A 23,502-nucleotide genomic window follows, 5' to 3' on the forward strand; every position below is an offset into this window, starting at 1 on the left:
TAAAACAACTCCAGAGACAAGCTCTATTTCTTTAACAGTCCCGTGACTGTATGTCCGTGGTCAAATGAGACTGGACGGGCTCCTGGAACACCAAGACTCCCAACCACTTCCCACCAAGGAAGGGAGGTCCTGAACCACAAAGTGTGCCTTGCTGTAAAAGAGCAAAAACGGTTTAGCCCTTTTCCACACTCACTTTCTGTGTTGACAAATGCAAAAAATGCAAGAAATAGCCTTCACCCTCAGGAAGATCCCTACCTCTCCCAGCTCTCAGGGCTGTGAAGAGTTCTCTGTGTAGACACGAAACCAGAGCTGGCCTCCCAGGTTCCCAAGGTGGCCTCCTTGGCAGCTTGAGGACAAGGGCATTACGTCTCTACTCCAGGACCCGGGGGCCTTTCACAGGGCACTAAAGTGAGCCTGCAAAGTGATGAGTCTGAGCTCCCTGTGCTATACACAGAAGTCAGTCATTACTTAATGTTCCTAATTTCTGTGCTACCAATTATATTATGCTTAAGCACTAAGTAAATGCGTGACCTATGAAAATGTGAAGGCTTATGACAACTTCGATAGGCTGATCCTATGGGGGACAGAAAACGGCATCTTTAAATTCTCTCCAACTAAGAAATTTTATAACTATATGGATTATTTCTGACCTGTGTGCAAGCTACAAACATTTTATCCTTGTTTCACCACTTGTTCATAGCCAAACACAGAATAATTTCATCCATAATTTGGCCTGACTGGCATTATACTCAATTCAGAATCCTTGAAAATATTTTGTTCCTTTTTTCCTTTAATTGACTCTCATTTAATCCTCACAACCACCTTTTGAGATAGAGACACTTATATTCTCTTCACACAGTTGAGGATACTGAGTCCAGACACTTAAGTAACTTGTTCATGGTCATACAGCTATTAAGTGATAGGGCTTTATGGCACTTTTAACTAATCGTAAAATATCTGACAATAGTCATAGCTTTGGGCCTCCAAGGTTTTCAAACAGTCAATTCAAAATGTAGTATCTTTAAGACTAGAAATTCACAACGAGTTTGCTACATCTATAGTCAAATTTGTATACATACCTCACTGAAAAGGCTTCCATTAACATATGAAATCCAGAGTTTCCAGAAGTTAGGCAGCTGACTTAAAACAAGCTTGGTCAATTTTTCAACAAATGCCACCCGGTGGGGAGTTTTGTACCTCCATGCTAAGGAGAAGAAAGAATAAAATACTCTCAATAGGGTTTTGAATCAGGAATAGAAATCTGCTTGAGCACAGTGCTGCCCCCCAACAAGTGGGCCCCACTCCTCCCACTCTGGCTGCAGAGCTTTAACTTGCTGACTGACCAATACTCCTTTTCTCACATTACACTCCCAGGCCCGCGGGCACAGAGCACATGTCAAGCAGAGGTCCTTGCCCTGCTCGGCAGGGCAGACAGAGCAGGAGGGCACAGCAGCAGAAGTGGGAGCCTCAAAGATGAGGGTGCTTTGGCTTTTCAGCCTTGTCTTCAGGATGCTATACTTCTCTTCAAAAAGTCAGGCAAGGGCAGGGCTGCCCCATGCCAACAATTAAATGAGAGTTACTGTCAACCTGTTAGAGACGCAACCATGCACCCTACGTGGCAAATACTCAGTGAGGAATCAAGCCATCAGAAAGGAACATACTCAAGCACAATCATGTAATGAATAAGTCTTCCCATAACAAAGAAAATTAAGAAAAAACAAAAATATTGAAGCCTCTTTGGCTACATATCATTTAATGCAGTTATTGTAGTAAGCGAGAAATGAGTTCTTAGAGGTTTCTTATCGGATGAATAGGTTCACAGGAACAAAACCAAACGTAGTAATTCAGTGAGCATTAGTCATTTTCCAGTCTCTTCCATCTTCACCGCACTCTTTCCTGTGTCCGCGTCCTTCCGAGCCCTGCTGCCTGGCCCTGCTGGGCTGCCTCAGAGCCTCCAGCAGGAGCAGGGCACAGGCACCCCAACTGCCCAGTTTCACAGTAATGATCAGGACGCTTCGGGGCCCACGTCTGACTTCTATTCAACAACTCCAAAGGCAAGTCAGAGAAGGGGCTTTCATTAACTCCTTCACCAACTGCCAGCTTCCCTTCAGAACACTCCTAGGCAGAAAGTTCTGTTGCTGCTATTATTGTTGTTATTCTAGTGGGGGGAAGGTGGATTTTATTTATTCTAAAATGTTTAGTAATTTTCTAAAGAGACAATATATGGTTAGAAAAGAAAACTTAAAAAGTGTACAGTGAAAAGTCTATGAGGGGGCACATGAGCCCACCCTCATTGCCCACGTGCCCAGTTCCCAACTTCGGCCCCAAGAAACCACTGTTATCAGTTTCTTGTGATTCTTTCTGAAATGCCTTTTATATACACAATTAAAAATAAACACGTATCCTCCACTCACCACCCAGAAGCTCTCTTACACAAATGAAAGCAAACTAAACACACTCTTTTGACACTTGGCTTTTTTTCATTTAACAATGGATCCTGGAGTTCTTCCGTATTCATACATCAGACGCTTCCTCCCTTTCTACCCACAGTTACATAGCAGTTCATGTTCTGGATGCATCATAATTTAACAAGTCCCCTTGTAACGGACAAGACTGTTTCCACCTTTTGCAGTTAAAAATAATGCTTCAACCAACAACTTTGTTACCTACATCTTTGAGCACATGTACAAGTAAGAGTGTAGAACACTTTCTCAGAACAGGGAGTGCTGGGTCCCAGAGTGCACGGAGCTGTAGTTCTGACAGGTATCATTAAATCGACCTCTACAGGGATTATTTACATACCCGCTAGCAACAATGGAAGTGGCAGCTTCCTTACAACCTCGCCAATGAACAAATCAAATACACAAAACCCAAAACAACAAACACCTGGGGTTTTTGCCAAACGGATATGTCACTATAGTATTACATTGCCTTTTAATTTTTATCATGAACAAGGTTGCATAGCTAGTACCTATTCATACGCTTAAGAACCATTCAGACTTCCTCTTTGCGGCCTGTAGAGCCTCTTTATTTATTAGGCATATTAGCCCTTTGTCTATGTTATGAGCTGTGGGAAAAGCTTTAAATTCAGTTGTGACCTATGTGAACAGCATGGTTCTTTATTTGGGGCACACCGTAAATGTGTACTTGTTCCTTCAGCCACTATCTACTGACTGTTCACAGTGCGCTGATCCTGCGGCTGCACCCCAAGGTCGATGCTCCTCACCACTCACGCTGAACAGGGCAGGTCTCCACCTCACAGAGCCTACAACTGAATGGACAGCCAACGAAAGGAGCCCTAATCGTATGTGATATGAGTCTAATGAGATAAGAGGTATATTTCATCTGGAGACAGAGCTGAAACAGACACACTAAGTATAGATAAACACTAACTGCTTTCCAAATGGCAGGCAGCACGCTACACAGCATAAGCCCCAGGCCGGTATGTTATGGGCCAATGACAAGGTAAGAAATAGGACAAGAAAACCTAAAATCTGAAGTATTGGAAGACCTGCCTCATATGGTAGGAAGCAGACTCGTACATGGTACCTTCCCCCAAATTAATGTTGCAAGAGATCTGACCTCCACTTTGCAGCTATATTGACCATTATTTTGCACATCCATATTGTGAGAAACACATCTGGCATCCTTTGTCACAGATTCCTTGCAGGGCTTGTTTGCTAGGAAATCAAAGTAAAAGCAACATAAGCGAAACCCAGGTCCCCACTGGCTCTGAAGTCGGACAAGCTCTTTGTGTGGTCTGGGCTGGCTTACCACCCATCCTTGTTTTCCACATACACAGAGATTTTCTACGTATCCACTCAGCCTCAAAGATCAGTCTGTCATGGAGAATGCCTCCATCCCAAAGAAAAATAGTGGACACTGCCTTTTCACAAATTTACCAGAAAAATTCTCTAAAAACCACAAAATAAACAAAGGAAACTCAGCTTCTCTCTCATTAAAACCATTAATTAATAAGTATTCTAACTGAAACAATTTTAAAATAGGAAAAGCACCTGGACAAATATAAATAAAAACATAAACCAATTCCAAAAGGCTTCCTAAAAGATTCCTTCAGCTGAATCTTTTTATGGCAGATTAATCGGTAAAATTATTTTGTCTGAGTTCACCACAGTATGGAGTGTTAATACAGCTGCTCAACAGTATCGCCAGACAACCACACTGAGCTGGAAGTCTTGCAGTTACTTAAACGTGCTGGCACTCATCAGGGTTCTTCAAAAGCGGACAGGTTCCTGCAGCCTCCTGCCCAATGAGAGAGCAGTCCTCAGTCCGTGGTTCATTTAGTCTCTCTACTACCAGCAGACTCTTTATGCCTATGTGTGTGTGTGAGTAAGGAGAGACCTTCTCCCTCATTCCTTGTCTAACTCATTCAAATTCTGATTATTATAACTGAAAAATTATTTTGGATTTCCTTTTTTACTGAATCCACCATGTCCTGGTTAAATTCCCACATGCTGTATCACCGACAGAAAAACTTCAAGAGTTATTTCCTAAGACTGATGAAAAGAACTAAGGGGATATGGCAGGAATGTCCAATTTTTTTCAATGAAAATCACAAAGTACATAGTCTCATAAATTTTGCTTTGATCACAAAGTCAAGAATGAGCTTCCACAACTTTATTCACACCTATTGTTTCCAGTAAGCAATCCTTCCTAATGTTCTAATTTCAAGTAAAAATTTTAGGGAAATTAAACGTGAATTATTTTCCTTCCACTTCTATCCATACTGAAGTAATAAGGATTGGATTTGACCTCCAGTAATAAATAACCAGAAAATTAGGAGAAAAAATACATATAAAAACAACTGTTTTCGGGGCTGGCCCCGTGGCCGAGTGGTTGAGTTTGCGCGCTCCGCTGCAGGCAGCCCAGTGTTTCGTTGGTTCAAATCCTGGGCGCGGACATGGCACTGCTCGTCAAACCAAGCTGAGGCAGCATCCCACATGCCACAATTAGAAGGACCCACAACGGAGAATATACAACTATGTACCGGGGGGCTTTGGGGAGAAAAAGGAAAAATAAAATCTTTAAAAAAAAAAAAAAAAAACAACTGTTTTCAAACATTGACAATAGGCAGCACAGGACTGTGACCCCTATGGGAAGAGACACACATGTTGAGCCCACCGTCGCCCTGGCTTATGGCCTGCAGACAATTTCTAGACAACAGAGGCAAAGGGAAGAGGAAACTAAACACTGACCTGTGCCCTATAACTTATTAAAAAATCACATAGCATTTCTTTAATGTACAGGGAAAAATTCATTTTAATTATTTAAATTTAATTACTGGGTAGCTGCTTAATAAGTAGAAGAGATGATGATTGGTAATACTTAACGGCAGTTACACAACTAATTATGGAATTTTCCAAGAGAAAATGTTTGAAATTACACAAGCACAAATTTAAAAAACAAAGTGGGGCTAGAGATACTTACTATCATCCCGGCTGGACTGGAAGCTGCTGCCCCTCGTCAGTGACGCCGTCTGACTAAGGTGACCCAACACCGAGGGCCGCACATCGTTATCCAGGTCGATCATGGGACTGTGAAGGCCTGGAGTACCTGGAGGACAGAGGCGACACCTCCATATATTACATCTATCCTTATTTAGCTGATTTAATGGACTACTTTGCTGAGTTATTTCTTGCTCAATTGTTCCATTCTTTTATTTATTTATTCGAGGAAGATTAGCCCTGAGCTAACATCTGCCACCCATCCTCCTCTTTTTGCTGACGAAGAGTAGCCCTGAGCCAACATCCATGCCCATCTTCCTCTAGTTTATATGTGGGATGCCTGCCACAGCACGGCTTGACAAGCGGTGCCTAGGTCACGCCCAGGATCCAAACTGGTGAACCCTGGGCCACCGAAGTGGAGCATGTGAACTCAACTGCTATGCCACCCGACTGGCCCCTCCATTCTTTTAAATAAAACATTTACTAAGCAAAATAAAAAGTAATTTCTCTAGGGGCTGGCCCAGTGGTGTAGTGGTTGAGTTTGCATGCTCCCCTTCAGCGGCCTGGGGTTCGCCCGTTCAGATCCTGGGTGCCAGCCTACGTACCGCTTGGCAAGCCGTGCTGTGGCAGGCGTCCCACATATAAAGTAGAGGAAGATGGGCACGGATGTTAGCTCAGGGCCAGTATTCCTCAGCAAAAAGAGGAGGACTGACAGCAGCTGTTACCTCAGGGCTAATCTCCCACAAACAAACAAATAAATAAATATTTTCTCCAAATAGCTTTTAAAAGTCATCCCCACATCTTCTTTATCCATTCATCCATTGATGGGCACTTAAGTGTCTTCTGAGTCTTGCCTATTGTGAATAATGCTGCCAAGGTTATCAGAGGGGAAGGCAGTGGGGGTGGGCAAAATAGGTAAAGGGGGACCTATTTATGGTGACAGACAGAAGCTAGACTTGCTGGTGAACAACACAAGGCAGCCTATACAAAAGTCGAAATATAATGATGTACACTTGAAATTAATATAACGTTCTAAACCAATGTGACCTCAATAAGATAAATTTTTAAAAATTAAAAAAAAAAAATAAAAGGAAACTCAGCCCGTCAGGAAAACCAAACCAAAACAAAACAAAAAAACAGAAAGAAAGCTCAGCTGTTCCCACCACGACAAATGACCGATTCAGAGGATTCAACCCATCGCTCTGGCTTAACATCCAGATATGACAAACCATCGAGGGAAACGTATGTATCATTTTAGAACAACGTTACGCAAAATGGGAGTGGGCGGAGGTGTTTCTATAAACATAAAAATCAGGAGGAGAAATCATTTTTTAAAAAACAACTTTGCACTTGGAAACAAAGTCATGGAGTTCTGACTCTCCTTTAATGACACAGACCTGTAGCATAAATCTTTGACTTCTCCCTTAAAATTTAAATCCCCAAATGCCATGATGTCTTTCTTTGGGACGTGGGATTTGATTCCCTATTTCTATTCCGGATGCCAGCACCTAGTTTGGATCCTTTTCACCTCACACTAACATTTCAGAAGCCTAACATTCGAGCACTGTCAAGAAATTCTCTTTATTGTCTTCGGTTAGTATCATTGAAATACTGCTTTCTTGACTGTTTTCTCAGAAGCCTTCCAGAAAACCCTCAGAATTCCAATCTAATTATCCTAAGAACCAGAAAACATTTTCTCTAAAATGGATCTCCAGAGCTATTAGGAATGGAATCCTATGTTGCCAAAAGACTTAATTACATGTTGGCTTTAAGTGGTAAAATTTGCCTTGTCAGTCTACACAGGTACCTGTAACCACTACTCTGAGCTCTTTAGCTGAGCATTCAAAGACCCTCAAAACAAAGTGAATTCAATAAATATTTTAGGAGTATTTACCATCATAGGACACAAATATTCTCCCTATGAAAATGCATCTTGGGGCTGGCCCCGTGGCCGAGTGGTTAAGTTCGCGCGCTCCGCTGCAGGCGGCCCAGTGTTTCGTTGGTTCGAATCCTGGGCGCGGACATGGCACTGCTCATCAGACCACGCTGAGGCAGCGTCCCACATGCCACAACTAGAAGAACCCACAACGAAGAATACACAACTATGTACCAGGGGGCTTTGGGGAGAAAAAGGAAAAAATAAAATCTTTGAAAAAAAAAAAAAAAGAAAATGCATCTTACCTTTTCCTGCCTTACTTCCTATCCTTTCTACCTGAAAGGCCTTACACATCCTTCATCCACTTAAATGCTCATCCTTAAAAATGCAACTTGAATTACAGTTACTCCATGAAGTCACCTCTTACTATTCCAGCTCAAAGTGTTATCTCTCTTCACCCTCTGACAGCAGTTAAAATGTACATAGTTTAGTTGACTTCACAATCTACCTTCTATTGTTAACAGCTAAGTATCGCCTATCTCCAAATCAGAATATTATCTTCTCAGGGTTAAGGATTAAGTATTAAATCTCCATCCACAGTCACTGCACCTTCCGCAAAGAACTCCCTCAATATACTGAGTGACTGATACTAAATTATTCAATAAGAACTTTACTCCTTCCTTTACATCTTAGTAGAATATTCAAAGCTTATAGATTTGTTTTCAGGTACAAAAGATACAACACATTTATAAAATAATAATTGTATGCCACTGATAATGTTAGGCATTCAATAACGCTGAACAAGTATTATGGAGCATCTCCCATGCACCAGGAACCACAGGCCCTACGGATGCAGCGACGAACAGACAACGCCCTGCTCTCAGGGGGTTCACACTCTGGCGGAGAAGGCAGAAAATAAAGCAATGAATCCAGCAAAAAGTGCTAGGGAGAGCCTACCTTTCTAGGCTCCTCCTGTCAGGAACCACTTAACATGATACACTATGCACCATCTCCTGCCTCCTCATGATACACTATGCACCATCTCCTGCATCCTCATGATACACTATGCACGATCTCCTGCCTCCTCATGATACACTATGAGCGATCTCCTGCATCCTCATGATACACTATGAGCGATCTCCTGCATCCTCATGATACACTATGCACGATCTCCTGCCTCCTCATGATACACTATGAGCGATCTCCTGCATCCTCATGATACACTATGCACCATCTCCTGCATCCTCATGATACACTATGCACCATCTCCTGCCTCCTCATGATACACTATGCACCATCTCCTGCCTCCTCACAAACTCTACCAGGTAGGTAGATATAGAAATTAAGTCATTTGAACAGATTTCTTAGTGGAAGAGAAATGTCTCAAACACTTACTTGTTTGAATTACTGTGCTAAATTATTTACATGCATTTCTACTTTGGAAAACATTATAACTAAGATAAGACGACTTGTATAATTCAGTATTTTAAAACAACAAAGTAAAAGTTATGTGATACTGAGTAAGAAAACACTGAGGAAAATATTTTTTATAACTGACTTTTCTCTATAATAAAGAGGAAGTGGTTTGTGGAAGCTTTAATGACTAACATTTTCCTTTGATAAAGTTCATATAGGTGCCACTGCTATTAATTGTAGAATTCGGGAAATATCAAAATATCAATTTCTCACATACTTTAATAGGAAATATAAAGGGATCAGAACTTAACATCACATTAATTATATAGAATAAAAATTTATAACATATAAAAAGGTGCAAGAAGAGAATGCTTTAATTTAAAATGTTACATGTTACTCTTGAAGATTTCAGGACTATTAAGTTTTTGATTAAGAAGGGAAACACTTCCTAGTTTCCTAAAAATACACTATATACCATTCCTACAAAAATACAATTATCATTGTTTAAGTAGACCCTCAGAAAAAGTTTTCTCCCATAACTAGTATATTTCCAACTTTAACTTAAATGGCTAAATATTAAGTCATTTATGTAGTTTAAGTAAATCTTGAAACTGTTAGGAGATTGATTTCTCTTTCCTTTTAATAACAGAAACTGTATTGAGAATATGCCTTTCTTCTCCTAGAAACCATATCACCATTTTCCGTGATATCAGGAAAAGAAAGTTTAACGTGAACTAATTTCTTGAGTGGTAAGTGTGGCATTACCAGCAAGGATACCGCAGCAGGGGGGCTAAAAGAGCACATGCCCCTCAGGACCAGCCAGCATCTGGAGCGCACCTGTGAGGCGCACTTCTGCAGAGCGGCCAGCAGATGGCGCGCGCGCACTGCGCACAGACGCACAGCCCGGAGAGCAGCGGCGGGCGCGACGCAGACGCCTTCTCCCCGAAGGCCGGCTGCTTTCCTCTGAAAAAAGGTCTTAACGTTGAGTTATTTTACAGGGAATTAGGAGGATTATCCTTTGACGAGAAAATTAACGAAAACATGGTCAATCTCAGTTGTCAAATTATTTATGATCAAGTGTCAAAAAAAATACCTTGAGGATTCTGACACTCCTCTTAAATTATATGACTTGGCATTTCTACCTCAAAATTATTATAAATAGGAAGTGATTTTGATGATAAGTAAGCATTATTATAAAAGAAAAAAAGATAAAAAGAAAACAATTTCTGTAACACAAAATCAGCAAAAGACTTTAAAATCTCTTACAAGAAGTCAGTTTGTTTTCTCTTGATTGTCTTACTCACAATATGCCAGCGATATCTCCTGACGTGTTCCAGGGAAATACACACATTAGACAGCACCAACAGTTCCAAACGAGAATCAGGAAGTCAGGACGTCCCGCTGTGATCTACGTGCAGATCAGTCAGCGCGGGAACCACGTTCCTTAGCCTCCTTCCCTGAGAAGCTCCAGGAGCTGCCCGGGACGGCGAGCGCGGCGTTCCGCGGTGCCACCAGGCAGGCCTCCGCCAGGGCGTCAGCTTGCACTGGGACGTTCTGGCAGGTGACAGACACTCAAGTTTTCCTAAAATTGTTTCTTTTTAACACTTAATACTGCATTACTACGTTATGAGAGGTCATTTGTTTTCTTGACAGTAAATCTTCTCTAGAAATGAACTGGTCCCGTGATTTTTTTTCTAGATAGAAATATTTTTAAAGGCTTTTATCAAACAGGATTATGACCTCACCGAAAAAGTGGTACCTTTCTGCCTTCGTTCCGCTGACACTAACAAAGTGTTGCCTGTATGTGAGATTGGGGCAGGGATCGATTCTCCCCAAGGTTCTCAAGGCTGTGCACTGGGACGGGTTCTGCAGGGGACCTAAGGGGCCATCACCTGAAAAAATTAGAGCTTAAAGCTATGCAATTTTTAAAGTCTTTTTTAGCTGTAAAATTCTGATTCTATGATACAAAGTTTGAACCTCAAACTTTAAATTACCATTGAGAACAAAATGAAAAACATGCTTATTCTGCTCACTATTCCTACAACTTAGGACACTGATGGCAGTGCCATCTGAATGTGTAAAAAGTCTGCCTCACACAGAGAGCAAAGGTGAAAACTAAGCCTTAAAAGGAAATTACATCAAGAAAATACTAAAGGCGACAAAAAAAGTAACAGTGAAAACTTCATCACTTTCATAATATTTGTTATTATGGACCTTACAGCAAAGTTATGTGAGGAATAACTACAAGGTAGAGATTATTCTAGAGACAAAATTGCAAATGGGAACATACCTAACAGCATGAAAAACCATCACTATAGTATTTCCAATTCTAAAATCCTATGTCGTGTTTGTAGGAAGAAAGATACAAACAAAATTCTAGAACTTAATATTCTTAGGGTGTAGCTTTATCTTCTAAATTCCACAAACTAGTGTTTGAGTTACAATTTTACGAATACATCAAAGAAAAGATACATATCTATAGATGATTGGAAGAAGCATCTTGGAAGAAAAATTCCTTCAAACATTTAAAATAAAAAAATTATGAGTAAGTTTCTTAATTACTGACAATCAAGAGTCAACATTTTGTTTCGCCAGTTAAACAAAGCTTCTGTAACATGCCACCAGCATTCTCAACAGAAACTCCTTTCCTAATGGTGAGTACGCAGGAGAAATTTAACAGATTATAAACAAACAGAAAATTAGAAAAACCATTTGGGGAATACTATATAAACAGAACAGAAATTTTGTTTTAATAAGAGAAAAATGGAAAATTTGCTTTCAAAAGTTACAGAAGTTATTTTCTTCAAAACATTAGTAAAACAATCCTAGTCACTTCACAAAAATAATAAAAGCTGTAGTGTAGAAATAATCAAAATTCTAAAATGTATTACTTCTCTAAGAGAAAATAAACTATCCACCTTTCACAATTTGCTGTTTCACATTTGCTATATTTTTCCAACAACTGTGAGATTTCTTCTAGATAAAAAGTCTTTTCAGCTTTATGCTAACATATAGATATGGAACTATCTTCTGCAAAGCTCGAAAACTTAGGGTTTACCTTAAAACTGATTCCTACAGAAAACTGATAATGACTTTACAGAAAACGCTTATTATACCTAGCATTCCACGAGACTTCCAGGAAACCTTATCACGTTCAGTCAAATCCTTTCAACTCAACCCCTGCAAGGGCTCCCTATTTTAAATGCAAGTGAGGTCACTATTTGTTTAACAGACTCCACACAGCACAAGGGGCAGAAGAGGCCTTTCTTAGGGGCCGCAGATGTGGAGCCAGGTGGAGAAGTGTACTGTATCTCCTCATCCTCGTGCCTGCCACGGCAGTTTTCTCACAGTCCACAACAGTGTGGGCAACACTGACCTGGAGCCCCGCACTCTCAGAGGACGGCTGACTTCCTCACGGCCCTTAAACACCTTTGAACACATGTTCCTGTGCACAGCGGGCTCCCGTGCTGTGTGCAGCCTGACCACCCACTGTTGCTTGTTGACCAAACACGCGGGGCCAGAAGCCTCCACAGACACAGGCAAGACAGGATTCCTTTCAAGCACAGCACACAGGAGAATCTCAGTGCCAAAGCTGGGGGCCGGGGCGGGCGCATCACGGCAGAACTACAAATTCCTCACCAATCAGACCTGCGACAACAGATAAAAATGTTCTTTTCGATCTTACGCCTATATTTATATATAGTTCCTACAGGGGCATTTCCTCAATTTAAAGGGGATCATTTAATTAAATGAAGGAGATACATTTAAATACTTCTGTTAACCTCACTTCACTTTTTAGAGGGTCAGAAATGTCCTCAGCAGGTTGCAGGCAACAATCCTGATGGGCATTTTAACATCATTCAAAACAATAGTTGAAAAGAGGAAACATATTTTAAAAGCAAAACTACAGGTGTGAGCTTTGAAGAAGCATTTATTGGCTGACATTGGCTACATAAGCAAGACCTATTTGTAATAAGCTGGATAGGTGAATAACCAAAATTATTTATGCTTCTAATAAACTACTACAGGTTTTTTTGCAGTTATATATAGATTAAAATGGAGAAAATATGCTTAGAATATATAAGTAATAGAATTATTACAAAAATGATATAATATGGAATGACAATATTTGTAATAAGGAATATTTTTAGATTACCAGTTAATGCTAACATTCAACGTGTGCTTGACATTCATCGTCAAAGGCATTGCTCTCAGGACAGGGCACGTGGTTTAGAGGTGAAACGGCTCCCGGCTGTGAGGAGCCCTCTTCCAGATGTACAGTGAGCCCAGACAGTGGAGAGAGCCAGTTGCTAGCTAACAGGTTGAAAAGGTCCTTTTGACATAAGCCTTGTTGGCCTGTCTGATCTAACAAAGATAGTTCATTCATGATAAGGTGAACAGAATCTAGTACAAAATAAAAGAACAAGGAAAGAGAACTTAATCCCACTCTTCCCTATGGCCCTCAACAGCTGACAGTTTAATACCAGATCCACAAACGAATGTATGCTCTTGGAAGAGGAAACCAAATTCTCAAGTCCTGGGTTACTGACTTCAAAAAAACTGCTTACGTTAGTAGTATTAATTACTAGTCTTAATTTTCATTTGGAAGCTAAAATTGTCTTTTAAATTAGATTAAAAAGTCAAATCTACAATTATTATGTAAAAACCTGCCGATCTGCATTCAGATAATTAGAACTACTTATATAAACATACTTTTCCAAACAACTGACAATTTCTAATGGTATGCCCTGTAAATCTAATTCATGGCACACTGAATATCACCTAGGTTCTTTTCTCTTCCTTTTTGTTTTTTTTTAAAGGTATGGTTCTTTTTTGGTGAGGAAGACTGGCCCTGAGCTAACATCTATTGCCAATCTTCCTCATTTCTCCTTTTCTTCCCAAAGCCCCAGTACATAGTTGTGTATCCTAGTTTAAGTCATTCTAGTTCTTCAATGTGGGATGCCGCCACAGCATGGCCTGACGAGAGGGGCACAGGTCTGTGGCCAGGATCTGAACTCCAGGCCGCTGAAGTGTAGCACACAAACAACCACTAGGCCATGGGGTCAGCCCTTTTTCTCTTTCTGAAAAAAGCACAAATGGGAAAGAAAAATCAGACCACTACTTTGCTAGACAGAACATTTTTTTTATTGCAATCATAAACTGGTAATTTCTTCTACTTCTCTCTCCTAAATCTACTTTCTTCTATATAGCTTACATATAGCTTCTAAGCTTATAGCTTCTAAATCTCAGAGCAAGTGAATAAATCCCAATGGAAGCATTTAGAAGCACTTCATCTTCTAAAGCCAATTAAAAGATACTATCTAGTCACTACATGCAAAAGTAGACACACGTGGACCCAGCTGGGCTGGCGACCTACAGCGAAAGGGCCTGAAAGGGCCTCTGTTGCGGGGAAGAGAGGCCGGATTCAAGTGAGCGTCCCAAATCTGTACTTCTGCAGCCGGGTCGCTCCTCTCCTCCTTTCAAATCCACTGCCACTGCTCTGGGATCAGACTGTTAGGATAAACGGTCAGGAGAGAAACTAGGTTTTTAAATCTCCAGAAAATACACTTCATAAAAGAAACTTCTCGTGTATAGCTTCACTATAAAAACTTTAAAATAAAAACTGTAATTTATTAAAATATTTAATATATGTATAACAATACATTTTTACTGTCTTTTGTAACCATGGAAATATTTTTATAGTTCCATAGAAAATTCGATGAATCTGCTGTCAGCTAATGGAGGTTGCAATTTAATCCAGCACACAGGAAAATCTACCTAACCCTACATTATGGAAATGCCACAATTATATTTATTAACCCCACTAATTAAAAAAAAACTATTATAACTATAACAATAAATTAGGTACATAAAGGTCATAGCAGCATTTTTTAAATATCAAGAAAAAATACAGATATTGTATAAATTCACAAAATTATTCATAAATTGGTAAAATATAATTTATGCATGTATTTTATGAGCTTGAGTTGAAAATATAGCCTTTTTATATCTTAAGGTCAGTGGATAAAGATTTTTATTTCAGCAACTAGTTAATCTAATAAACTGCTCAATGTTCGAAATAATTAAAAGACGAGATATTTAGCATAGCCTCTAGTCTTAATACATTCTTCTATAAGAGCCACACGTGAAGATTCAGAATAAACGTTTCAGGTGTGTCATGCCAGCTGTTTGCAAAGAGAGCCTAAGCCGCGTGTAAATGTATTTCCTTCTGCTGTGCGACTACTGTAAAAATCCACTGCTCCTCCTCCTAGGGTCCCCTATGTGCCATATTCCACCATGTCCTCCCAGGAAGTCCTAATTAAACACATATCTGAAAAGAGGGACTAATTACTCTTAGGAACAGGCGAAGGCCTTTTTCCTTCAGTTATTAGATATAGCCAGCATCTATTTTAAGAGTTAAACTCATTTTCAGAACAAAGAAAAAAACACCTTTGAAGGCTACCTTTAAAAATCCTGTTTGAGCATGTCAGTAGGGGGTTAACCAAAGGCTCTTCCTGACAGGAAACCTGAAGACTTAGTCTAATTTTGGACCTATTTCACAAGAATTTTAAGAGACGAACGACGCTTCTTATAAGGTAGTAAAAGTTTTCCATGTGCAACAATTCAGGGGACAGGGCTGCTTTGAATACAGGCAAAGAGAAGCAAAATGGTTAATCAGTTCAGGCTGGAAGAAAACAACCGAACTCTTCCATTAGTATTTAGGCTCTCAAAATGAGTTTTTACAGTATTAATCTTTATTCATTCTTGTTTTTGTCCCTTGCTTGGAAAAAGGTAGCTTTTTAATGTAAGACTGCTGTCTCTGAAAATCTATCACCATCTCTGCTCATAAAATTTTCTCTGAAGACCACAAGACTAAATACAATTAACATTTTTTCCCCCAAACCACCGTGTAAAGACTTTTAAGACTTAAAAAAGAATTATATGTTAATTAGGTTTCTTAAGTTCATGGATAAAGACCAGCTTTACTTAAAAAAGACACCAAGAAACCTTTTCCTGTCTGAAATATTTATAGTCCATCTTTTAAAATTATATTTTATTTCACAAGACTGCCTCAGTTCTTAACCACCGCTCTGCCTGGGGTTCTCCTTAAACAATTACAACCACGTCTCTTCTCTAGTGTTAAAGTCCAAGTACAGACACTATAATCAAAGAACTTACAACTCATTCTTTAGACTTAGAATGCAGCAAGCTTTCATCCTGAAAACAGGTTCCTGAGAATCCCTGGATAAAAGCGACGGAGCTTCACAACGAAGTGCTAGAGGAGATACAGGCACTGTCACTGTCACGTTCATCACACTCAGAAATCCTGTCTGATGAAATATTAGCTGCGGCCACAGAACACAGAGAGGTGCTGTGGAACTTGCTGTCCTACTGCACTGGTCCAGAGGCAGTGCAGTCTGCTGGGATGGGGGGAAGTCTGGACCACTCGCCAGTTCTGCCATACCCAAGGCCTAGAAAAACTGGCCGTCACCTGGCTGCTCTGAGACACCTTCGTCAACCGCAAAATAAACCTAAAATCATCTATTGACCTAGACCATTCCCCAGGCCTCTTCCAGATCTAAAATATCATAATTAGGAGATGACATCCAATAGAAAGTCCAAATGACATTTAGGACACCTTTGCCACATTACCTTACATTTATGTTATATATAATTAAGACACTCATAAATATCAATTGAGAGTCCATCATAAACAATTGGCTGTAGATTACATAAAAGAAAAATTGTGCTTATTCTCAGTAAACTTATCATTAAGGCAAACACCTATATTTTATATAATTACATTGCCTGTATAAATGCACATAAGCATACATTAAAGAGCTAACGTGTCCAACGACATATATATGCATTAATGATGACAACCAGATAAGTATCTAAATGCAAATCAGCCAAAGTGATATTTTACTAATGGTTAATTCTTCCTTTCTAGGAAACACATGTTCTGTTTATATCTGTGCCACATTTGGTATCATTTGCCTTTGCAGTATCAATGAAAAAGCAATGATATCAAAGTACTTAGATACTGGAGATATTAAATTGCTTCTGAATTTGAAAATTAACTGAATATTTGACGATATAAAGAAATTATTGATAATATTTTAGGTAATAATAATGGTGTTTTGGTTACAGATTTTAAAAAGCATATTTATTGATAAAAATTACATACTGAAATAATTATGGATGAAACGATGTGACCTGCTTCAAAATAATTCAGGGTGAGGGAGGGGGAAGAAACAGGCAAGGGTATAGATAACGTAAGATTGGCTATGAGTTGATAACCACTGAACTTAGGGTGGGTACATGAGCGATTATTATATTATCCTTTCTACTTTTAAGTATGTTTGGAATTCTCCAAAATAAAATAACAAAAGTTCCTTCTGTGAGCTCACAAGAACACAGCGATCTTCCACTTAAAAGGCTCTTCCGTGTTGGGGTTATCTCTGTCACTGACAGCAGCAGTGTTTGCAGACTTGAAAGAGGGCGCGGCTAAGCGTGTTCTTCTGGACGTCAAAGGAAGATTAAAAATAACCTAAATTAAAATACAACCTACGAATAGCTAATGAATTCAGGAAATTTATATTGTACTGTCATGAAATTTGTATAGTAAGTTCAAAGAGCTATAAATTTTATGTTTTCACTTCCTAAGAAAAAAGACTAACTCACGAAACTTGGTATTTTTGTTACGTTAGCTCATTGCTAACAAATGGATCCATTCAATGTACATTCTTAACTATCTCACACTCACAAGTGAGGAGCAAGTTCTGCAACAAGCGTGGTCAGAGTGAATAAAAAAGCTAAGGCTCCAGTTACACATAAGCTACTGTCATTTTTTTTCCCAGAAATGCTGATTTTAAGCAGGTCTGGATTAATACGTATAGCAACACATAACATCAAGATGACAGGGAAGGACTCCACCAGGTAAAGGTGTCTTCATTTACCTTCAAGAGAGATTCAAACCTTTGGCCATCAGGTATTTCAGGTATTGATGTGACAATAAGAGGCAGGACACTGAAACTTTCCCAATTCCAACAGTCCATATGTCATTTTCATAAATTACACACACATCCCCAAAATTCAAATATTTTCATAACCAAATTATATAGCTTGTTTGTTATAGTGTAAGTAGGAAAATCACTCGTGAGCCATGTATCTTGTTTATGTCTGGAGAGTATCACCACTGCTACTGATTAGCCTCTTCATGGCGTGGGGATGGAGTGGCATTTACTGAGGGATTGGACTACTTCTCCACGCCTCCATATCTGGATAATTAATACTTGTCATTTAGGATCAATGGAAATATCACTTCCTCTAGACTGGGGTAAAATTCTGTACTGCCCAGTTCCTAACATTTTTCTTAATTATACTTATGTGATAAATAAATACTTATATGATTTTTTAAAATGTATCTCTCCCACTAGACTACAAGCTCCCAGAGGTCAGAGGCCATGTTGGTCTTGCTCACCACTGTACTTCTAGTTCTGAAGACAGCACTGATTATCAATCCTAGCTGTACCTGAAGCACCTGGGAGCTTTAAAAAATACGAATGCTGGACTCCACTGCTAGACATTCCAATATACTCAGTAGGAATGGGGTAGAGGCCAGGAAATGACAGTCTGTAAACACACACAGGGAATTCTGATGGGCAGACAAGGCTGAGAGTCCTGCCTAATACAATAGACTCAACAAGCAAACCTGGAAGGCCCTCTAAACAACCCAAAGACTAGAGACTATGCATGTCATCATGTCATTTTCACTTGCTAAGACTAGAAAATAATGAGTGACGTTAATAGGAATTTTGATGTGGCATCAATAAAGAGATATTTGGGTTTTCTTAAATATCAAGAATAGAAAAGAACAAATTCACAGCTGGAAAGTACTCAAATCCAAGCCAACTAATTCATGACGAAACTATGCTATAAATAAATAATCGTGACCTCTCCACTGTACTTCCTTCTGTGCCACATTACTTCACTTACTCCTCCTGGAAAGCTTGTAAGCATCACTGTGCTTTATGTGATATAATCTATTTGTCATCCCAGGCCACTGAAACTGCATTTCCTAAGGTCACCAACAATAGCCTCAGTGCTAAATCTAAGGACAGCTCGTTATCTAATTCCCCATCTCCCTTGCTGATCACTCCTCTCCTGTTTCGTTTCGTGACATTATACCCCGGGCCCCTACTGGCCCGGTGACCAACCCCGTCTTCCTCTCCACTGCAGACTTCCCTTCTACCAGTTCTGTAAATATCACTCCCCAGGAGATTGTCCTAAGTTTTCTCGTGTTTTCATCTTGGGGGAATGCATCAATTCCCAGGGGTCATCTCCATGCAGACCACATCCAGATCTCTCGCTCTATAAATCCAGCTGCCTATTGGAAGTCCCCACTTGTGTGGCAACAACTCCACATCAACCTGTCCAAACGACAAGGAAGAGGGTCATTTTTCTCCCCTAGGTGCCCTAACTCAATGGTGCCATCCTCCTAACTGGCTGCTGAGGTCAAACAACCGGGAAACCTCCCTGACCCCTTCCTCTTCCACATTCTTCAGTCCCCAGGTCCTGTCAGTGCCAGCTTCTGAACAGCTCTCCAACCCCTGTCCTTCTCCCCACCACCACCTCCGTACTACGCGAGCTGCCTGAACCCACGGTGCAGCCTCCGCCCCGTCGGTCCACCACGCAGAGGCCAGACTCGTCTACTGAAAAGTAAGTCTCCCTAGGTCTTTCCCCTGCTTCAAACCTTTATGGCTCCCCCAGGGCCCTCTACATAAAGCCCAAACGCCTTGCAGGGCCCACCAAGTCCACCCAGGACCTGGCGCCTCCTCACTCCAGCCTCCACTCTGTCTGCTCTGATCATGCTCTCAGCTCCAGCCACACAGAATCAAGCGGGCTTTTCTCACTGGAAGCCCAGTGCACATTTTACTTTCTCTTCCTGGAACGGTCTTTACCTCTTTACCCTTCCTCTCCTCTATTTCCACCAATGCAGATTTCTTTCAGATCTCAAAACAAGTGTCATTTCCTTGAGATCTTGGAACCTCACTTCCGTGGCCTTGAAACCGCCTCGGACACAGTTCTGAAGTGCTGCCACAGCACTCGGAACTTCCCAGGTTCAGACTAGAGCACACTGCACCCTCCTAGCTGCCTTCCCTGTCCATCTCCCTGGCTGTTTTGTAAGCCTTGTGTGAGCTAGGCCCCCGTGTGCCGTACCGACCATCGTATCCTTAGTGCCCAACAGTGGCCACACATGGCAGGCATTCAGTACTGTGGGATGGTGGAATAATACAAGAAAAGTGGATACAGCTGCATGTGAATATAGCTGTGACTTCTTCCTTCAGACTCACCGCAGGGCCTTTGCAAAGGTTGCTCCCTTTTTTCAGGCTGGACTAACCCCTGCAGGCTACTTCTCATCCTTCTAATTCTCAGCTAACATGGAGATTTTCTGGGATGCCTTCCCAAACAAGCCATCTAAAGCATTCTCCTCAGGTCTCCCTCTGAATACCGTTGTTTTTCTTTCTATCACTGGTCACAGGTTTGTATCTGGTTAGTTACATGGAAGTAAGGACTTTGTTTTACTCCCCACTGTCTGTCTCTACTCGGCACAGTGCCTGGTACACAGCAGGGCGCAACATACATTTAATAAATAATGACTAGGCTACTACCCTTTAACAAGGACTAATATCACTTCTCCAACACCATGTTGCTTCCCACAAAAGTTTATTGTTTCCTAAACCAAACCTTTGTCAATACTGCCAGTCAGTCATAAAAATAGGCAGATTAAAAGAGTTTTCCCCATTCCCTGTTCTGTTTCTCAGGTATAATCCTAACCAGGGGCCAAAAAAACAAAAAAAAACAGGTACAGATATCAAGAAAATTGACCAACCCTCCCCCGTAGTCATCAAGCACCTAGCAGCCACAGGGAACAGCAGAATACACAGAAACGCACTTGCCTTGCAGGCCGTGGACGTAGCCTTCTCTGCAGCTGTGCATGAGCTGAAGGATCCACCTGTGCTGTGCTCCGATGCACTGCCATGCAGGGTCCCCCGGGGCATGAAGGTCAGACAGGTACCTGAAAAGGCAAGGCCACAGCTGACCAGGGAGGCTTCCTCCAGACAGCCATAAGTGAGGACAAAAGGAAAGCTAGGAAGTTTTAAAATCAGTACCTTTTTTAAGAAAACCTAAAATGTTATCAGTTAGTAAAGCTCTTGTAAATATTAGTCTTTAATATTTAGTTCTAAACAAAATATATTCAAATTTCTTTTCATGCAATAACAAACAATAACACTGTGTTTTTTTCCTGTTTTCCTCCCCAAATCCCCCCAGCACATAGTTGTGTATTTTTAGTTGTGCGTCCTCCTAATTGTGGCACATGGGACGCCACTGCAACGTGGCCTGACGAGTGGTGCCACGCCCACGCCCAGGATCCAAACCTGCGAAACCCTGGGCCATCGAAGCGGAGTGCGTGAACTTAACCACTGGGCCAGGGGCCAGCCCCAACACTGTATTTTTAAAAACTTAGGACTTTATAAAAAGATAAGCAAGAAGACAAAGACAACTAACAACAATCCGGTCTTCTTGGTGAGAACTTATCTTTTACATTTAGTTCACAGAGTCTTTCTACTTAGTCCTCAGTCATTACACAGGACACAGGCTGGAGCCGGCGAGGACAGCTGATGCGAGCTTGACCAGTGGTTTTGTATTCCTTTGTGTTCTGAAGCACGGCCACTAGATGGCAGTGTGACACTTTTCTACACAGTCGGCCAGGCCACCGAAATGTAAGGCCCTTTTATTATATGAAGAGATTTGCTGACAAGCATTTACCTCTGAAGTCTAAACTCTAATTCATGACTGCTTGAGAAAATACTTCTCTAGAAAATACAGTATGCATGGGCATTTTTCTTAGTTTTTAAAGTCTTCTTTGTAGATAAACTATCCAAACCCAGAGAGACAACTGAAATAGATTTCACTGGAAAAACTTCTGCCAAATATTCAAGATTTAGCCCTAGGCTCTCATAAAATACATAAATATAACATGTTAAATCCAATTAAATGAATTCTGAAAGCTGAATTTATTGTCTTCAAATTATTCTTAAACCATAAGCTCTGTGTTTTCTAGAGGTTAGAGACTTCTGTTTGATGATAAATTTTAATACACGGTTATAGGCTGTGACCTCTAGTCAAATGTTAATCATTCGGGGGCACACTGATGATTCTCTCCCACGTGTCTCCAGTCCTGGTGTTTCCTGACTCACAGCATCTAAATTAGCAGCTAATTAGAGGAGAAACATGTTGCAATAAGTTAGCAATAACTAAAATGTGGAGAAGAAATCTGACATCACATTTAGGAACTATGCACCCTGACCCTGACCTTCAGAGGCTAATGCAGACCGCCTGGCTTCTGAGGAGAGCTGGGCATCTGATCATCCCGCAAAAGGGCCCCTTAAACTTCACGGCCCCCCTGCACAGGCCACCCCAGCGACAGCCCCGAGGGCAGCGAGCAGGCGCTGCTCCGCCTCCCAGCGACGTTCATCACAGGCTGGGAAGAGGCTGTGTCTGTGCTGAGACCGACAAATCAATTAACAGCCTCCCAGGAAGAAAACTACAACCTAACAGATTACATTTAGCCTGAACATACATAATTCATTTCAAAGCCTTCAAAACCCAATCTGATTCTCCCTCTCACACTAGGCTTTCCTCTTTTATTGTCTGGAACATAAATATGACAAATAGTACATTGTGTCATTTCTTTCCAAAAACATGATTTTATTCTTTCTTGCTGGGGATAATTTGTTTTAGCATTCTCCTTACATAGGATTGTTTTGCCTCTGAATACTTCTGCAACACTTTCTCCTAACACTTTCACTCATATAACATCCTCAGATTGGTTATTAGTAGTAAAATAATGGAATATTCCTTTAGGAAAGCTGTTTCCTTTTAACTTTTAAACTACTGAACAGGAACATAGATGTCCATTACAAGGGCTCTTTCTCGAGCAGTACTGGAAGAGAATCAATAAGTTTTTTTCCTTAGTAACTTTTAAAATTATACATCTCTTTAGTATGTTGACTCGGTGCTTACAAAATGTAATAATAATCATCTTTCTATCGTCTTATTTATGGGTATTACATTAAAAGAGTTTTATAAAGAAAGATAAATTTGTTCTCTGAGAGATTCTACAGAGTTTCAGTTCTAAAGTATAACCTGCGCTAGGCTTTTCCTTGGTTAAATGACTTAATCCAATAAAATTTCTTCTTTTCTTTTAGTATGTAGCTTAAAATTAAGTAGTTTAATTTCAAAGATCTTTAGAATATGACACGTTATTGTGAATTGTTTTAAAACTTCACATGAAAGAAACTTTTTAAAAAGGCTTTTTTAGAGGGAAAAAGGTAAAGCATGTTAGTTGTAATGAGCATAGGTACAATATTTTAAAATTTAAGAATTAAAGTTTTTAGCCATATTCTGACATAATTTTTAACAATTACCAAGGACAGGACCACAGTGACATGAAAGAAGTATATGAAACTTTGCTTCTTGCTAAAGCTACTAGCATCAAGGCAGAATAAGGAGAGTGAAAATAATCAGAAAGTCTGTAAATAGACAAAATAGTGATCAAAAGTAAGACAATACAGTAGTAATGCGGTTTCCACTCAGACCATACATAACTCCGATTATGGAAGAGGACTCCATAATGCAGGAAGATGCATTTCTGCTGAGGATAAAGCCGCCCCGCCC

At 40.4% G+C, this 23,502-nt stretch overlaps 1 protein-coding gene across 37 annotated transcripts in view; it reads right to left on the minus strand.

Annotated features, from left to right (window-relative positions):
- EXOC2 (exocyst complex component 2) overlaps positions 1-23,502 on the minus strand; it is a 212,947-nt gene that overhangs the window by 84,159 nt on the left and 105,286 nt on the right. For all 37 annotated transcript variants that reach the window (XM_070583938.1, XM_070583949.1, XM_070583937.1 and 34 more), the window contains 3 exons: positions 20,721-20,839; positions 5,449-5,574; positions 1,080-1,204 (listed from right to left, as the gene is read on the minus strand). In XM_070583938.1, the coding sequence (XP_070440039.1) occupies positions 1,080-1,204; positions 5,449-5,574; positions 20,721-20,839 (370 nt within the window). The remainder of the gene's footprint in view (positions 1-1,079; positions 1,205-5,448; positions 5,575-20,720; positions 20,840-23,502) is intronic.

This window comes from Equus przewalskii, chromosome 19 (genome assembly GCF_037783145.1).
Source record: "Equus przewalskii isolate Varuska chromosome 19, EquPr2, whole genome shotgun sequence".
NCBI lineage: Eukaryota > Metazoa > Chordata > Mammalia > Perissodactyla > Equidae > Equus > Equus przewalskii.